At 33.9% G+C, this 19,236-nt stretch overlaps 1 protein-coding gene across 13 annotated transcripts in view; it reads right to left on the minus strand.

Moving 5' to 3' along the window:
* Positions 1-303: 303 nt before the first annotated feature.
* The window catches only part of LOC106168489 (uncharacterized), an 85,489-nt gene continuing 66,556 nt past the window's right edge, over positions 304-19,236 (minus strand). For 11 of the 13 annotated variants that reach the window (XM_087014039.1, XM_087014033.1, XM_087014027.1 and 8 more), the window contains 30 exons: positions 19,048-19,110; positions 18,700-18,759; positions 18,495-18,548; positions 18,218-18,280; positions 17,749-17,817; positions 17,439-17,486; positions 17,065-17,109; positions 16,673-16,726; positions 16,395-16,448; positions 16,084-16,137; positions 15,903-15,956; positions 15,570-15,623; positions 14,760-14,870; positions 12,894-12,947; positions 12,549-12,602; positions 12,283-12,327; positions 11,935-11,988; positions 11,485-11,538; positions 11,118-11,180; positions 10,630-10,701; positions 10,118-10,165; positions 9,752-9,805; positions 9,097-9,129; positions 8,745-8,891; positions 7,262-7,276; positions 5,070-5,124; positions 4,640-4,741; positions 4,149-4,238; positions 3,811-3,888; positions 304-3,375 (listed from right to left, as the gene is read on the minus strand). In XM_087014039.1, coding sequence (XP_086870165.1) covers positions 3,101-3,375; positions 3,811-3,888; positions 4,149-4,238; positions 4,640-4,741; positions 5,070-5,124; positions 7,262-7,276; positions 8,745-8,891; positions 9,097-9,129; positions 9,752-9,805; positions 10,118-10,165; positions 10,630-10,701; positions 11,118-11,180; positions 11,485-11,538; positions 11,935-11,988; positions 12,283-12,327; positions 12,549-12,602; positions 12,894-12,947; positions 14,760-14,870; positions 15,570-15,623; positions 15,903-15,956; positions 16,084-16,137; positions 16,395-16,448; positions 16,673-16,726; positions 17,065-17,109; positions 17,439-17,486; positions 17,749-17,817; positions 18,218-18,280; positions 18,495-18,548; positions 18,700-18,759; positions 19,048-19,110 — 2,076 coding nt within the window. In that variant the 3' untranslated portion in view covers positions 304-3,100. The remainder of the gene's footprint in view (positions 3,376-3,810; positions 3,889-4,148; positions 4,239-4,639; positions 4,742-5,069; positions 5,125-7,261; positions 7,277-8,744; positions 8,892-9,096; positions 9,130-9,751; positions 9,806-10,117; positions 10,166-10,629; positions 10,702-11,117; positions 11,181-11,484; positions 11,539-11,934; positions 11,989-12,282; positions 12,328-12,548; positions 12,603-12,893; positions 12,948-14,759; positions 14,871-15,569; positions 15,624-15,902; positions 15,957-16,083; positions 16,138-16,394; positions 16,449-16,672; positions 16,727-17,064; positions 17,110-17,438; positions 17,487-17,748; positions 17,818-18,217; positions 18,281-18,494; positions 18,549-18,699; positions 18,760-19,047; positions 19,111-19,236) is intronic. The other 2 variants (XM_013547555.2, XM_087014086.1) reach the window with 2 other exon arrangements.

Raw genomic sequence — 19,236 nt, forward strand, 5'->3', positions numbered from 1 at the left:
TGCGGCTCTACAGCCCTCAAATGACAGTTATGAAGTTGATATCACATCATAAAGCTGAATTTGTAACACGAGAAGTGTTACAAGTTATACAGTATGAAAATTGTGTTCAAATGTCTGTAAATATCTTAGTTTAAGTACCTGCTCTAAATCAGTCAAAAGTCACCACACTTACAACTTTGGAACTCTGTATGATTTATACAGAGGACTGTTCATTTGGTATGATTTTTTTAGATGACATAATTGTCTCTTTTTTACACTGTAAAGGTGTTATGTGAACTAGTAAGATTATTGACTTCAGTATGGTCAACCTATGAGGAAAGTTTTTATTTTTTTAATGAAACGTCCTTTTAACAGCGCCAAAAGTCATAATAAATATTTATTATTACTGAAATGATATCATTAAAAAAACAGCAGCGTTTACATATAGTGCTTAAAGCAAAGCTTCAAAACTGTGCATAAATCTTACAGGATACATTCTATGGCAATAAGAGGAAGAACAACATAGCATCAAAATGCTTTCCCTTCAGAAACGGTGGGTAAACTGTTTTTGTATTAGTGCTTTAAAACACCGCAACAATTTTGATGCATTCTATACTTTAAATAATTATAATTCTGCACAGCAAATTAATATATGTCCATACTCCATAGTTAAGTATTATACTCCTCATTAAGTATATCAAATTTTAGCTACACTACATGGAAAACTACTTGTAAACATATGATGTAGCACATGAAGATTTTATACCATTGTATTACTTTCAATGTGTGCAAGCAAATTTCACAAATTTTACTTGGCCTGCATGATAAAACATTTAAAAATGCGTTATTGGAAATGTGGAGTTTTAGCACAGTATTACATCACAGATATAACACTAAATGTCTACAGTATATATAGTTTCACAACAATACCTCTAACTATAGTGTATAAAATACTGAAAGCACAATAAAGGCTCAAAAGTTTGAAAAACACTATTAAAATACAATTGCTATATGATATCAAATGATGGCAGTGGAAGGCTGATTGCATCTGTGTTGAATTTTTTTTCCTTTTTTTTAATACTGCGTCCTAATAGTCCACGCATATTTAAGACTGCCTGATGTGTTCTTAGAAGTGCTAGGCAGTCACAGCAGCTGTTGATGTCTGGCATTATAATGGTTGCCATTTTCACTAACCTGGAGCGCCTGTACACTGGCAGCATATTGGAACTGATGAGGTGCTGAGTTGATCATAAATAACAATTTTCTGGCAGCATTACAATTTTTTTTTTCAAATTTACAGTTGAACAATTTCATCACACCCTAGTCTGCTAATTAACATTGGGAAAGCCAGAATTATTATTAAACATTATAAGTAGCTGTCAAGATATTTAACATTATCCCATCACAGACATAATATTTATTGATTTGCATAGGCGCGCAAAGACTTAAAACACACAGAAGGAACCTTAATAATGAAATAAACCTGGCTGCACCAATTCATGTAGCCTTTGACACTTGTCTGTAATCATACATATATTTATATTCTTATATTTACACAAGTGTATTATCTGACTTTAGCCTATCACTTAATGCAAAGTAATTTCGCTTAACTGTGCTACAGTGCATATATATATATGTTTTGTTATAGGTAAATCAGAACAGAATGACAGCTACTTTTCTAGGAAAGTAAATTCTACAAGAAAGCAACCTGTTTAACTAGTCTAACTACTAAGTATACATAATAAAGAAAATGCTAAGATACAGAGAGCATGTGACCTTCTGCATCTGCTGGGAACAAATGAAAAGAGAACAGTTCTAATAGTAATATGTTAAATATGTATGTGCAGTTTTACAATTATGGTGCTCAACCAAGACCTAATAGACCTGCTAAACAAGACATCATAAAGAAGATATTCCACAAATCAGGACAATCATTTTACACTTTTGCCTTATTTGACAAGACAATCAGCTGCTGCTTGTCAAAGTATCTGTTTTGTTTTGTAAATTATATAATCAATTTGCATAGTATTTATTACATCAGCAGTGTAAAATGAGTGTTTAAACCAAACATATAATTCTCCAAGCTAATATAGAAGTTTAATAGTTTTAAGATGTAGAAAAAGTGCAGTAATATAAAAAAGAAACTAGTGCTACTTTTGAAAAGTATACAGATTGGGCTATATATAAAAGATAAGTATGAGAAAACATGCCGGTATTCGTTGTAAATGAAAAGCGCATGACAAAAAAGTATTTGTCTACTTGTCCCATATCCATCTAAAATCTAAATATGCTACAAAAACTGGTTTGGAAATCTTCAATTCCTTTGAGAGATAGATTTGTGCATTCAGAAGATATCGTGCAATAATTTTTACAAGCTAACTCGAAACCGTATTCAAGAGGATGGGGTACATGTGACTATTTAAATAAGCAACTGCGAATTAATTTGCTGTCAGTTAATCTCCTAGGCCTCAATATATATAGTTTCAATACTTTGTCCTTATTACAGTTACAATTCATTCTGATTAAATTTACCACCTTTATCCTTGTGAATACGGTTCATAAAAAGCCTTTCCCAAATGCAAAAGTTTGAAGTAAATAAAAAGTGCACGCAAGAACTACTGTAACCAATGATAATGATGCTGTAAAGAAAAGTCTTCAGAGTTTGTGGTGCCTCCATGCATATCAGCAAGCGTGGAACAAAAGAACATGAGATCGAAGGTGAGGAATTACCCTGCATTACTGGACTCGCGGAGCAGCTAAAGTCATTGCCTGCAATGGTCACCTCAGCACGATTTTTTATGAAAAATACCCATGGCCATGTCCTTGTGATAGTATTAGTGATAGGAACAGATGTGACAGAGATCCTCTTCTGCACTCTAAGCCAGTTCATATCAACTATTTGAAGAGCAAACAGTTCACTGAATGGGTTAGAATCCAGAAAAGTGCTATCCTTCACATAAATTGGCGTAAATGAAATGGAAGCCCTGTGTTTAGATTTGATAAGTTATAAGATCACAAGTGTGGTGCATGTTCCCAGTGAAGGGAACAGACATGGCCAGTGAGCAAATGAGGCACCAAATACTGATAATAAGGATTAAATCTCATCCTCAGGTGGTTTACTTCATTTTTGAGGACCCTTGTGGTTTTGTCTATATAGCTGAGCTTGCTCTTGCTGATAACGTATTAAATACTGGGCAGGCGTCTCTGCCCCAGCATGTCTTATCCCACCACTACTCTGTCCACTACTCTGACCACCAGGGTAGTTACAGTAGTTACAATAGCCTGGCTGACCAGGATGACCTGGGGGACCTGGACGGCCAGAGCGACCGGTCATTCCGGGAGGTCCTGAAGGACCTGGTCGACCTGGCAGACTCCTTCCTGGAGGACCTTGTGGACCTATTGAAAATTTAAAATTTCATTGATGAATAAAAATAATTTAAGAATAAGAGATTAGAAATTGTGTGATTAAGCCACAGGAGGGAATTTTTGTGACTGATTATCATAAAATGCCTCCTTTAAAACATTTGGATTTCATTCGTTTTAAAAAGAAGTCCACAGTTTGACATCTGGCAAGGAGTCTTAATTTATCATAGTGAGAGATGGTTATGAATTTTTATTAGGACAACGTCAATACAAAAAGTGGCCTGGAAATTTGAATACAGTGTAACAATGAGGGACTTAGGTGACATTGACATAGGAGACAGGAGAGAGTTATGAATTAAAGCATGATCAAAAGGAATAATTGGTGCCATTAAATTGCCCATTACAAGGTGTATTTCACAATTAAATATAATAAAAATGTAGGTTTAATTTGCAGTATTCTTTTGCTACCTCTTGGTCCTGGTGGTCCCTGTTTTCCTTCTCTGCCTTCACCCTGCAGACCTCTATCACCCTTCTCACCAGTCTCACCTACCATAAGAAAAATATATGACATAAATTTCTGTTTATGCAGACATCAACAAGGAAATTAGGTTTAAGTATGATAATTTTATTTTTCACAGTACACTTTGCAAAGGTAATTTCTTCACTTGCCCACCAGGAGATATTTAAAAATGCTAGAATCTCACCTTCATAACTAGCACACCTTTCCAGTTGTTTCTTGAGTGTACGCTGGTTAGCTTAAGGAGAATCAATTTATGTCCATATTCTGAAATTCTGTGTGCACTTACCCTTCACACCCATTTCTCCCGGAGGACCAGGGATGCCTGGGAGTCCCATGTAGCCTCTCTCGCCTCTAAGACCACGAGGACCTGGATCACCTTATTAATCAAAATATAGAAATATGTAAAAACTCGTATAAGGTACAAGTTATCTCACAATAAGCTTTAGTGAGATATGATAAAGAATTACTGTTGGGACAACATAAATTTTAAAAAATTATCTGGAACATTATATTTAGATGTTAACAATTTTAACTGATATGGTCACAGAATAATGTGCACTTGTTTCTGAGATTTTAATATTACCTACTTACTGTATAGTGTAACATAATGTAGTCACAATTCTAGTCCTGGCAATAAATTGATTGGGGTTGAATAAAAAAAAACAGTTCATTGCACCCTTGATAATCTAGTTTCTTCTTTTTTGTTTGATTGTTTTTAATAAAAAAATAAACAAAAATGTGTCTTTAACTGCTGTGGTACTTCAGATGTATAATTACCTGGGATTCCTTGAATGCCAGGAGGTCCACGGTCTCCTGTTTTTCCAATTCCTTGAGGACCTGGAGGTCCCTGGAACTCGCGTTTCAACTCATCGAGACGTTCTATGTGAAAATTTAAGGACACAAAAACAACATTTGATGATGGAATCCATTTGTTTCTAATTAGATACAATTTGTGATATCAAATTGCAAAAGTATAAGTTCCATATGAAAATTCACCTTGTTAAGAAAATTTAGATAATGGTGAATATTACATAATTTTAGATAATGGAAAAAGCATGTCATTCCTTTGGAAAGAAAAATGTCAGGTTTGTGGTATGTATATATGTCTAAAAGAGCACAACAAACAGTTCCCTCAGCAAAGTGCTAGAGAAATAATGCAAAAACAGAAGTTGAACATATATAAGAACAGGAAGAAAACAAGAATTACCTTTCAAGACTTCAATGACAATTTGCCTGATTTCTGCTTGACTTACACTTCTTCCCTGCAGAGCAAAAGAAAGCCATGGGTCGGGAATGAGATATCATGCATAAGCTCAACTAACGGAGTTTTTAAAAACTTTTCTCCACTGAGTTAGTCTTCCACATGCTGTTACTTGAAGATTTTTGAAATGGCCACACCCTGATAGTTTCAAAAGAGGTTTAGGTAATATACAAATATATATGTGAATATGTATTAGAAACAGAATTTTTTTTTCAGAACACCACTACAAGTAGTTTACACAAACGGTCTCAAACTTAGTTTACCATTCACTTTCTTTGAAGACATGGATGTTCAGTTAGTTGGTAGTCTCAGTTCGATGTAGATTCATTAGTGTAAAAGTTTTGACATTTCAAAGAACTGAGAAAAGATCAAGAAAATATTTGAGGAAGCACATCAAATAAGTTTTCAGGCTATTTTTCCATTAGGCTACTACATGAACACATTTTACCTTCTGCTGTTCAGTATTTTTGCTCAATTTATAGAGCAGACACTATTTCAGTATTTGCATATGGTTGAGAGGATGTCACACATTATTTCTTTACAAAAAGAGGTTTTAAAGAATTGAGAGAGGTAAAAGAACTATGTTTTCTTTGGGGAGGCACATCCAATAAGTGTTTACTTAAGCACAGACACAGGTACTTACTTTTACTTCTTCCAACTGTTCAAAAATCACATTTATCCGATCAATCAAATAGGGAATAAGATTATGTATTTTAGGTCATTTCAGTAAGTATCACTCAGCTGCACAAAAAAAGAACCAGAACCTACCAGAGGTGTGGCCAATGGAGACACAATGAGGCGCAATACTTCTAAATAATGGAAACAGTAAAATCCTCAACATTATGAATGTAAAACACATCTTTGCAGGAGACCATCAATAATGCAGGTTTTGAGTGAAATTTGAGGGAAAGATACTTCAGACACCATTTCCCTAAGTCATCTTGACTTTGGCAATATCATATTCAACTTGTGACACCAACAAAAACCTGGGCATGCAAGGTGCGAGTTTCCAAGTATTTCTAAATAACATCTTGCATTATCTTAATAGATAAAACTTCACTCCTGAAATTACTAATGGTGCAATATGAAGTCTACATGTGCTTCACCCCCATTCTGGCATCGGTGCTTGGAATTCAAAAACTGTACCCTTTCAGTGCAACCTGTATAAAACATATAAATATCAATGCATCAGTGTCTTATCAATTCTAAAGTAAAACCCGCAGCGTGCGTTTGTGAATATGATATTGTCAGGGCATGGGTGAATTAAGAAATCTCAAAATTTACTCTCAAAACCCATTCAAATTTCAAGGATCCTGCAAAGGATGAGTGTAACAGAACTATACATAAGCTCTGTTCCCTTACACATAAGATAAAACCAGTGATGAAATAACTTGATTCATAAAAAGCCTCACTGTGTCTCAATATCCTAAAGCTAGTTGTAGAGAAAATAGACAAGATATAATCATTTAAACCAACCAACAGTTGCCATTGTCTGGTGCATATTCAGATTAAAATGACATATAGTGTGAGTTATAAGCAAAACGTTTTTACCAGTATAGATTTGTGGATATTAACAAGAAAACCCCATTAAAAGCATTTGTTGTAAAGACTTAGAAAATGCTAAAAAGATGAAAAAAAAGACAATTTTGAGTCTTTGACCTGGCTCACACTACTTTCTGTCCTTTTTAATTGAACAAGCCAACAGAATTCCAGACGGTGGCCATTACTAGAGACCTGGTTGTTGCATGTGTGTGGAATGAAAAGTAAGGTGTGCCTGGTTTCACATGGGCAAGTGTACATGTCATATGCAGCAATATTCCTCATGCACAAGACCTACAGAGAGGCTCACCTCTTCAAAACATTAAATATCACCATATCACCAGTTACTATTATAAAGACTTAATTGAAGGCGTCAAATATCATTGCTGTCAATATATTAAGTCATGCCGGCAAAAAGTTACAGTACAGCTTAAATGTAAGTTTAAGGCCACCAATAAATGATTTATACCATATATGTTTATTTTTTATTTTAATATGATATATATTAACAAAGCTGTATACTTGAGCAAAAGCTGCTAACAAAACCAAACTTAAAGCAAAACTTTGAACGTTACAATGTTAGAAGATTGAAAAGCAACCTGGGAATCTTTGGCCTGAAAAATATAAAAAATGAATACCACACGTTACCAAAAAAAAAATCAGTGCGTTACCATGAAAACCATAGTTGTTATTGTTGTTCTAATTGTACAAAATTATCTCACAAGCAAACTTTTCAGCCATTGTCAACCACAACATAATTATATTATGTTTGATTTAAAGCAATTTTTGAGATAGTGCAGTTAAATTTTAATTCCTATGACTTCAAACATAACAATCTGAACATTTCTGATTTTCAAAATTCAAGCTGCTCTTAAAACATTAGTTTTCAAAAGTTTAAATTCATCTGTAATTTACTGATAATTGCAACATCTATAACTAAGGGATTAAGGTAGTTTGTAATTTGTTCTAATAATTAATCAAACTCAGTCATGTTATTTTCATATTGGAAACAAAGGGTAATGATAAAAATAAAGTGCAGGAGGAACACTAATGTAAACACAATTCAAAGTCATAAAAGAGATTAGGATTGCTGTTAGAAGAACACCAAATAAAACCAAAAATAGCTCGCCTAGCCCGCCATTTTATGTGTAACTTTACACCATAAGATAAAATCACTGTGTAATATGCAAATAAATACAGGTTTTGCCCATGTGATGTATACCAGCTTGGAAATTTCATTTAAAAGCTCCAATATTTCACATCTGTATCCATTTTAAAGATAGTAACAGCTCTGATTGTAATCAAGTTACTGACAGCACTGCATTCTTCCAAACAGTTAACCTTTGACAAAAATCAACCACTGAAGCTTTATACAATACTGTGTTGTCAGTTACTTGATTACTATAAGAACTGCTCATAATATTTAGACCATGCCAATTGGCCTGAGTCTAAATGTTGCCATGGTGATTATCCAAATATCTGTTCACATATATAATAGACCAACAAATAAGTGAAGGTGAAGTCATTTCTAGAAAATTATTTTTGCTTTCAAAGTTTCCCACATTAAATTACTTGATATTTTACTAAAATGCTTTCCCAAAAGATATAAACTGTTGGAATACCTTCACTGTTGAAATATCTGTTGGGCTTACAAAATCATGAACATGACTTTGAACAAGCGGTTAGATACCAAGTAAAATCAAGCTTTTTTGTTCCCTTTTCTCTCTTTTGACCCACAGTGATATCACAAACAACTTTCTGTACCTTCATTTGATGTTTGGCCACATTTGTCCATTTATCCTCAATATCCTCTGATAAATTTGACATCTGCCTTCTAAGACTAAAAACTTAACAGGACTTGACTTACCAAAAATAGATAGATCACATCTACCAGTACTTGAAAAGTAGCAGTATTTGTGACATATCCAGGAAGAGAGCACACAAGGTAAGAAAGCCTCACAGGCTCATGAATAGAGTATATGTATACAGAGACAGACTCACTTTAGTATATATAGCACATATGGTATATTATAACATATATAAATATATACTTATTCAGACTTCCTGCAAACCAAAACTTACTGGCAATCCTGGAATTCCTGGCATTCCAGGGGGGCCTGGCATACCCCTCTGGCCTGGGGGTCCTGGAGTTCCAGCCAACCCTGGGATACCTGGGGCTCCAGGGTTTCCTGCGGGTCCTCGCTCTCCCTGGGCACCACGTTCACCTGGCTAAAATCAGAGACATTTCCACATGGTAAACTGCAGCAATAGTGTAGGAGGTTATAGCATTCATCAAAAGCTGAACCAACATCTCATGTAACTGAAGTGTCTGTCCTCATTGTAATAAACCTTTTTTGTTTTTATTTTTTTATTTGAAGAACCAACATTTATTTTGCAAAAAAAAGTCTAACTGTGTTGACTTGACCCATCTTACCCTTCCTGTGTTACCAGTAGGACCAGCTACACCCTGAAAACAAAATGATGTTTGTCATTATCTCATGTTGTACAATACAGGGTTGCTAAAGTAACAGTAGTCAAAATGTGCAAATCTGTTGTCCACTGTGATATCTGATAAATAGAACAACACCTGCAATCAGTGGGAATCAATGCTGAAGAATGCATGTAAAAATGTTTTAACATTTAAATGAGGACCAACTGAAAAGCATGCATTTAATGGGGGAATGTTAAACAAATGTTTAAATAATAGTAAATAAATGAAATAACAAAATGAATTAAACAATATAAGAACGAAAAAATGTTCACAAATGAAATGTTCCTTTCTTTGTATCTGTAGAATTCTTATTCAGTCCTTTCTACTCTTAGCTGTCTGGATAGGTAGGATACACTAGGTTCGAGAAGTATGATTTACTGTATATATGTAAAAAGCACTTGAATAATTTTCAAAATAGGGAATCTTAAAACAATGTATATAATTACTAACACTTATAAAAATCAGGAACCTTAAAGAATATGTATACATAAATCAGTAATAAGGATTCTGAAAATTTCATAATTATATTCTTGGTGTGATAGAGAAATTTGATCATATATATTGAACTGGTTAAAATACCATCTACTAGTTCACTTACTGGAGGTCCTGGAGGTCCATAGCCTAAGGTATCAGTCTGATAAACCTGGGAGTCCTAGAAATGAGAAAACAATTAAGTCTCTTCCCAAGATTCAAAATAGACATTTTCACTACAAATGAGTTACTTGTGGTCATAATCAGAAATGAGATGTAGATTTTAAATATAAAGAAAAATGGGGAAATTTACAAGGTAACTGTAATAAGGTAACTGTCATTCATGTTTACAAGGTGGCCAATGATTGTTTTCCACCACAAGATTCACTTTGAATGTGTCTTTTATCCATTTAGATTTGTATTCTATAACAATTATAATCAAATTTACAATACATATCTGATCTGATGCCAGTATGTATGTTAAATTACTTACACTACTAAGGGTCTGTTCTCCAGCTGGGCCTGGTGGTCCGGGTGGACCCTGAATACGGAAGATATTAATTAGTTCAAAATAATTTTCATAATTAATTGTTTCTGTTACTTGAGCACTGGGTTAATTTTTCAAAAAAAGCACTGGGTTAATTTTTTAAAATTTATAACTGTATTACAATTATATTTTTACATATTATAAATGTTTTATATCCATTATGATATAGTTTTAACTATTAAGTGATCAATTTTACTGCCACCTACATCTTAGAAATATGATGTCAGTGGCATTTACTGTTGTAATTGACAATGTTTACAATAAATTTTTTGTTCTTAATGAGAAATGTCATAAAGCACTTAATTTCAACCTTTTAATTGAATTTTAATGGTCTTTATCAAAATGCAGATTCAATCACTTATCTCCCCCCCCCCCCCCCCCCCCCCAATCCCCTTCATCACCCTTGGCCAGTTCATGTACTAAAAGATCGGTTCTTTTAGTCAGCACCATTCACTTACTGCAGGTCCTGGCTGGCCAGGTGCTCCAGGCTGTCCAGGCAATCCCATCAGGCCTTGTGGTCCTGGGCTGCCCTGCAATGGAGGTCACTTTTATGTTATTTGCATCCTTGGGTATCAGACAAAATGTCATGATGGATAAATGTTAAGATTTATGTTGTTTGTCAAGCATTGCAATTGGATAAACTTTGAGCTATTAACACATTTCTCTTTCCTAAAATTCTAATCTGAAAAGATGTTGTACAAAATTATTTTTATACAAAAGTATTCTAGGATCAGGCTTACATATTTTTGTTTAACCTAATGACTAATTGTTTACCAAATTCACAATTAAGGGGCATAAAATTGATATTTTTCACTTCCTTTCAACAAAATCTAAGCAGTATTAAAAATTCGAAAAAACTGACTTATGCTAGCTCAAGCAATGTATTCCACATTCAAGTGGATGGGAAGAATTAACTGACACAAGAAAAGCAGTCCAGTATACTTACAGCCACTCCATTCTTTCCTGGTGCCCCTGGCTGACCAGGGCTACCCCTCTGTCCAGAATCTCCCTGTAAAGACATTAACTTTGCATTAGAAAAGAAAGTCTTTGCATTAACTAACAGTCATGCTTTCCTGAATACCTTCTCCAACAGGTGAAAAGATATATAATGTAAGATGTATGAATTCTGATAATTCTGTGAATATAATGGAATTCACACATGTATTTTATTCCTTCAAAATTTGATAAACTAATACTGATTTATAGTATGAAACATAAACAGTAGCTTTGCTTTTAATGCAACATTAAATTAAAATAACATAAAAATGAATAAGATCTGATATATATAAGGTCAAGTGGTTATTTTGATTTACCTTTCTGCCATCTAGTCCTGGGATTCCTGCATTACCTGGATTGCCAGGAGGTCCCTAGAGAACAAAAATATTTACAATTTCTAACAAAATCCTGGGTTTTTTTCTTGATAGTCACTGTTTCAAGTAAGTAAATAAGTTTAATTGATTTGGTAATAATAGATCAACATGAGGAGTAGAGAGGTCATGATTAATATACATAAAATTCTTAGGTTATAAAAACTTTTTTGATTGCATTTTTCTCTATTTAAAAAGTTTATGAACTGTATTCTAAAGCTGAAAACTTTTCAAAGGAAAGATATTATAGTTTTAAAGTCAAAAGTTGAGTTTATGTAAGAAATAAATAAGACCGGAACATGTCTTCAGGTGACCAGTTAACACAGGGACCAGCTTCATGTTCTCTGGTCACCTGGAAATGACAGCTTGTCCTGTTAAGAAAAGGCATTTACACACCTGTGGACCTTTGATTCCATCTTGTCCTGCATCACCCTTGGGGCCACGTTTACCCTAAAATGTCAACCAATCAATATTTGAACCTAGGAAAGGTGCTTTTTATAATTCCCACAGATTTATACAAAATGATTGTAAAATTAAACATGAAAATTTTATCATTGATTCTTTGTTCAACAAAAGTAATTTAGATGAAGATAATTAAAGCAGGCTGTTCACTGGTATTATTATCTTCAATGTAAATGAAAAAGTAGCACAAGGGTTTCACTTTAGTTTTATTCCCAGGTGTTTATTTGAATCTTTAGTATATGCAAGCCACTACTTCATGTAATTTTAATGATGATGACTTACATCTGTACCAGGCAATCCATCTTCACCAGGTTGACCTGGTCGGCCCTGTAATTATGAAAAATTATAATGATCACAAATTCAACAAGTCCCTTTTATAAATCATTCTTTGCAATTTCCAGGATATTTCTGAATGTAATTCTGACATATGCTTCAAGTTGTTATATTTGTTGGTTTTATACAGGTATCAAAAATTCAAAGAGACTGGGTTTTTTAAAATGAGTGGGTATTTTGACTTGTTCAAATAGATATATCACCCATGCACTTACTGGATTTCCGTCTTTTCCAGGAGGACCCTGATATCCAGGAGGTCCTGGCAGACCCTGAAATTCAAATAAATTGTTGTAATAAATGTCAAATTCATAACTCAAGATAAATATATAGGACCTAAAATGCTTGACAATGTGTGAATTATTTTAAGATGAGAAATGTTAAATTAAGATTTAAATTTTCCATTTTGCAATCATTTCTAATCTAATATGATTTTTTCTAGGGAGATGCTTTTTAAACAACAAAGTATATCTATGGTTATCTCTCTCTACACACACACACCTACACACACACACACACACACACACACACACACACAAACACACACACTGTTCTGTACTTACTCTGTCTCCTGATGTGCCTGGTTTACCAGGGGGACCTGGTGGCCCAGCTGGACCCTAAAGCAAATCATTCACATTTTAGTGAAAAATTTAGTGAAAAGCTTTTCAAACAGAAAAAAATCTGTAGTTTAGAAATTACAAATAAAGTTCTGCATTATAATATAATAATTAACCAGATTAAATATCCAAATTTTTCTTGGATTATCTTAGTTAAACGATTATAGTTTGAGTAGCAGTATAATAAGGCAAAATCATAAGGCAGCATACACATAATATGAAAAAATGAAAATTAGCAAAGTGGGTGCCATCATAAGCTAGACTGCCTTGCCGTAAAAAATACAATTTTAATACAACTGTTTCACCATGATATTTCCAAAAGACTTAACAATTCCAAAATAACTACTGCATTTATTGAATAACTAGTATAAAGGGCAAGATATTGCTTTTTGGCATCATTACTGGTAAAAATGGGTTTAATTCAAGACTGATAATAAAGGAACACTCTAGTTCCACAAGAGTTAAGTCACCAGCTCAGATTATTTCTGAAGGCAAAGCTTTCTTAATAAACAGCCTGCGAGGCTTGCGCATTGCATTGACATTGCATCGCAGCATGGCACCCACTTGAACATGATACACCTATACAAAAAGCACATGTATCTACAAAAACCAAAATCCCTTCTTCCAAGCATTGCCAATATTTATCAAATAAATGTAAAAAGCAAACCGCAGCCGCTGTGCGCCATCGTCCTGCCTACATCCAAGACCGCCCAGCAGTACAAGTTCCTGTTCCTCGCGCCTCTTTTTCTGCACATATAGCTTGTATTGCAGTACACAGGGTAACATGGAGCACAAGTTGGCGCCAACATATACTGCCAGCACTGGCATATACATACCGCTTTTTATTACTTATGTCTTGAAACATGGTGAAAGATGACTCAGGTTGAACTGTGCAAATGAATTGTGAAGATGACGAAGATGACAGCATTTGACTTGACCAGTGTTAAAAGTGAGATATGAGTTGTTTCTTCAAGTTTATGTAAAAATGAAGTGTAAATATAAATTATAAAAGTGATTGCAAGTGATCTGACCAACATGTGAAATAAACTCATGAGCAGTGTTTCCAAATTTGGTGGAGTTTAAATGTTGACAAAATGGATTGCGTTTAAAGATGCTGGCTGAAGCATCTGCCAAATTGTGAAATTAAAAAGAAGTAGAGGCAGAACTTGTTTTGAGGTGAGTAATTTTTAGGTGCAAAGGTGAAATATTTGGTGAGTTTACTCTGACACTTATATCAAAGATTTAAAAAAAAAAAACATTTTTGATAGTAGTTCAAGTGAATCTGGAAGATTTGAGGGTGAAAAAAAAAAACAGTGCCTAAAAGTGGTGTTTTCCAAATAGTGCAAGTGAGGTATGAGGATAGTGTGTTTCCCTGAACAATGCCATCTTCCACCAGTTTCAACAGCAACCGCTGCAGCTCCATCATGCATGCAAGTATGCAAAACATACACAGAGAATAGACAACTACAAGGGGTAGTTTTTAGATTGTCGAGTACATCATGTCATCCAAAACAAACTAAATTCAAACAGTGACCATTGTCATTGTGTACATAAGTCAATAGAATAAAGTTCATTTTCATTATGTTCAGCTGTATATCATAATAACAAATTCAGATATATGGAAAATTTAGTTTACCCCTTGTAAGTACTCTTCTCAAAACAAAACAAAATATAAACGAACAAAAGTCTAGGTGCAATGACAAGCTTGCCGATACATTGCGCTGAAATGGAAGGGACCATCACCACATGCTAAATATGTAATTATTTTAATAGGAAAAAAAGCTACTGTAAAAAGCCTTATTAATTTAGTACTTGATCTGCTTGAGCCTTCGACATTCCAAATGCATAATCTTTCCATACCATAGCGCCTTGGAGATCTGCCATATCCTTAAGTTTTACTTCTCCTGGTGGGCCAGGCTTACCCTAGAGTAAAAAAGGAAAATAAAACGGTGACACTCATATTAATAAAAGAGGAATTATTTGGTGTCAAGTATAAATCTAAGAATTTTAAATGTGCAAATTGCAATTATAATGTTATTTTTGTCAAAAAATATGCTGTTAAATTCTAAGTCACATATGTAACTCTTATATGCAATTATTACTTAAAATAAATAGCCACTGAACACATTTATATGCAAAAATTAATATATATGTTGCCTTGATAAACAAAAAAAAACTTTTTGGAGAAAAAATTGTAAAACTATGTACACTAATAGACAGTAACACATAACAATATGATGGCTGTGTATAATGCCATTGAGTTTACCGGTCATCTTCAGCTGCCTCCAATTTAATAATGAAAATGTTAGTAAAAACAAAATACAGTGCAATAATCTGTAGTACATTATTTAGAAAAAAACTTATATTATATCTATATTAATTCAAATTGTGTAAAAATGAATAGCTGATGCTGTAAAGTAAAATGTGAATTGAAATGCCCATGATTTTTTTCCAAAATATTCCAAATATGAAAATGTAAAATACAAAAATTCAATATAAAACCAGTAAATAAATCAAATAATGAATAACAATGGTTTTTGTGTTTCTGCTAAAATTAAAGATGTTAAATTACACCAAAATTAAAATGTAATATATTATATATGTGTATGTATATTTATTCACCGGCACACCAGGTTCTCCCTTCTGTCCTGGTTTACCAATTGGTCCTCTTTCTCCCTGGAAAAAGAAATCACATATCAAAGTATTGTATTTTTCACTGATATCTCATAGATTGGCAAGTAAGGCAACATAATCTGAATAGTTAAACAAACAAAAAATATACATCAGAACAAAACATGTAAAACCCTTTGGTATTATTTCAGTGATTTGTTTACCATTTTAAATGTCTGTTATGGGTATATTTTGATAAATTACAAATATTTGAGTACAGTTGAAGGGTGTCATTTTTAGTAATACAATCAGTCAGGATTAAATAATAGTAGTTCTCAGTTCTACCTCTGGACCTGCTGGACCTGCGACACCAATTACACCACGGGGACCTGGCTGACCCTAGAGTAAAAAAAAAAAAGACAACTGATAACTGGCTGACATTCTAAAACATATTATCAAAGTTGTTGCATATTTTAAAAATTATATTATTTTTTTCATTCTTCTAAAGAGATGTTATTTTTCTCACCGGTTCTCCTTTGTTTCCATCCCTTCCCACTTCTCCTCTTTCACCAGGGACTCCCTGCCAGTTAAAAAAGTAAATTATTAGTAATTAAAGAAAACAGCATTCATCAAACTTAGTTTATATTTACAAATCAGCTAATTAGCAATATTTATAGGCATGCATGTCTATTTTTAATTTTCTATTATATTTCACTGTTCAGCTTCTTTTGCTATTCTTTTTGGCTTGAACAGCTTGAAGGAAAATCATATGCAGAAAGATGAATAAAAATATTTGCATATAGTCAGAGACTATTTGCATTTAAAAAACATACTCACAGGATTTCCAACAAGACCTTGCAACCCTCTGTCCCCCTTTTCACCTCTTTCACCCTAGTGGTCAAACATAATATTTTGATATTAAATATCTTTTGTATGGGTTCACTACACTGTTTAATGATAACCTCTTTTTACAATTTAAACGTTTTTGAATCCAATGGAGTTTACAGCATAAGATGGCAAGGTTATCAGTGTACAGGCTATTCCTGAAACATCCTCATGCAGAAGTATTACCAGTTTTTAACATACCACAACAAAAAGTATTTGTTATTTGTTACCCTTTTGCCAGCCTCTCCTCGCAGTCCTATCTCGCCAGAGTCACCCTTTTGGCCCTAAAAAGAATTAATGCAAAGAATTATATACAATCAATATCTCTATTATGAATCACAGTAAATTCCCCCTTTTCCTAATACAACAATTTAATGACAAATATTTCATCTGCATATTAATCCATCCTCTCACACAGACAAAATCAAAAAAGCAATTGTAAAGTGTGTAATGTCCCTCTTGAACCTCAATACTATGAATAGATTCATCATGTAATAATCACCTTTTCTTTAACTTCTTCAACTACAATATTTATCACTTGAAGTGACTCACAAAAATATACTCTCCTTCTTGAAACCAACCCACTTTTTTTAATGATTACTTGTGATTAAATTATTCTTACCTTCAAGCCATCCAGTCCACGGGGACCAGGGGGGCCAGGTGGGCCCTTAAAACAAAAAATAGAGAATCATGGAAATTCATTCTAAATGTACATTGTGATACTAGACACTGTCTTGAAATGTTTTGCCATAACTCCATGTTACAGTAGCTGATAAATGTATACATGTTTGCACTGACTCACAAAACTTAAATTAATTTTTTTAATGTTTGTCATATGCATTCTCATATTTATCATATCATATTATGATAAAACTGAATGTTTCTTGTCTGAAATGTTGCTCTTATCCCACAAAAAAAAAGATGGTGATTGTGCCACAATTAAGAATTGCATTGTTTGCCAAAACATTCTAGATATTATTTATTCTGCTGTCTTACCGGGATGGGTGGAGGTATTTCACTGATTACATTGCTGGTTTCAGTGGGCTGATGATTATATGAAAATAAACAAAAGATCACATAAAAATTAGCAAACATTTCTAATTTTAAATAATTATTTTAAAAAATATTCATAATACTTAAAAATTTTGTAGTTATCATATTTCTGTATGAAACATATTTTAAAAACCATATTTGTATATACAGGTAACTGATACATGAAATAACCACACCATATAAAAGAAATATTTTTCTGTTCACTGTTCAAATGAAGATCACAAGCACCCATGATGCAGTTCCCCAGACTTACCGTGCCAGCTGGCCCTGGGGGCCCGGGAGCTCCATCTCTGCCATCTCGACCTGGGGTACCCTTTTCTCCCTAAAGTAAAAAAACTGTAAATTTCAAATTTGTTGAAACATGAGATATTAATTTTTTCCACCCTTTTTAATCAAAAAGTGTTGTGTATTTGTTCTTTTGTTTTTTAGTATACTTAATACATTTGTTTATTGTTTACTGACTTTCTAACACATTTAACAAATTTGCATTACTCTCAAATAAAAGAATGTTTGGAGGATGGGTAGAAATAGTGACCCTTTAATACAGTGCAGCCTGTTGTTATTGAATGGATTGTATTTTGTATCTGTGTTATGTAAATGCTGGCCCAGCACGTAGCCAGAGATAAGGCCAAATGGAAAGAAGTGACTGTGGCCTTATGTCCCACAGGGGACGAAGAGGAATGATGATGATGATGATGTTATGTAAATGCTGGTAGCATTACCTTAGTTCCCTGTCTTCCTCTGTCTCCATCCTTTCCATCAACCCCATCTCTTCCTGGTGATCCCTGTTAAAGGTAAAAACAAAACACAATATAAAAAAGTTCAGAAAGATCACATCATTCTGCTTTGGCAAGTATTTATGTAAGATTCATTTATGAAACATATTTGACTGGTCTCTCAACATGCATACTCTCAATACTTCAACCAACCAATAGCCTGCTGGTACTCATATCTATATAACATAGGTCACTGAGTCAACTGGATTATGTAGTATCTTACCGTTTCTCCCTTCATTCCTGTTTCTCCACGTGGTCCTGGGCTGCCTCTATCACCCTATAAGAAAGAAATAAGGGGACCATATTTACTAGATACAATGCACATCATTTGAATACAACATTTCATTAAAATTACCAATGTCAGAAATTGGTTATAATGCCTTTATAATTAACCAGGCTCACATAAGATGGTTTCCAGGTGTACTTACTGGAAGACCAGGCAACCCCTGTGGTCCAATCTCTCCCTGAGGTCCTCTTGCTCCTTCGACCTGAAGAAATCAGATATACCAAATAAATGGCCAATCCCTTCAAGTGAGAAATTGGTTTCTGAATTATGTAATGTGCAGGATCATTTTTGTTTCTTCATTTCTATAATTAACGCTTCACCACGTATTCTTAATTAAGGTTGGTATATTTGTAATGAGACAGCTGTTTTTCTCCACACCCCTTATCCCCACCAAGCACTCCCTTCTTTGTCACAAAGAACCCAAAGAATATCCCCCTCTAGAGCCCTCCATCCAGAAAACATGGAATATCGTCCTTTTCATTTTCCTCACCACTTGTCCCGGCGGTCCTACTAAACCCTGTGGACCGCGCTTTCCTTCCTCTCCTTGCTCTCCCTACGAAAAAGAAATTAATAATATTACATAACTTTACCGCTTCAGATATAGTTTAACAAGCAGGCAGAAGAAACATGTGATGGGAAATACGATGTGAATTTTGGTATCTAAAGATTAGGATAAAAT

Source organism: Lingula anatina, chromosome 1, assembly GCF_051362555.1.
Source record: "Lingula anatina isolate TDL-2025a chromosome 1, LinAna3.0, whole genome shotgun sequence".
Taxonomy (NCBI): Eukaryota; Metazoa; Brachiopoda; class Lingulata; order Lingulida; family Lingulidae; genus Lingula; species Lingula anatina.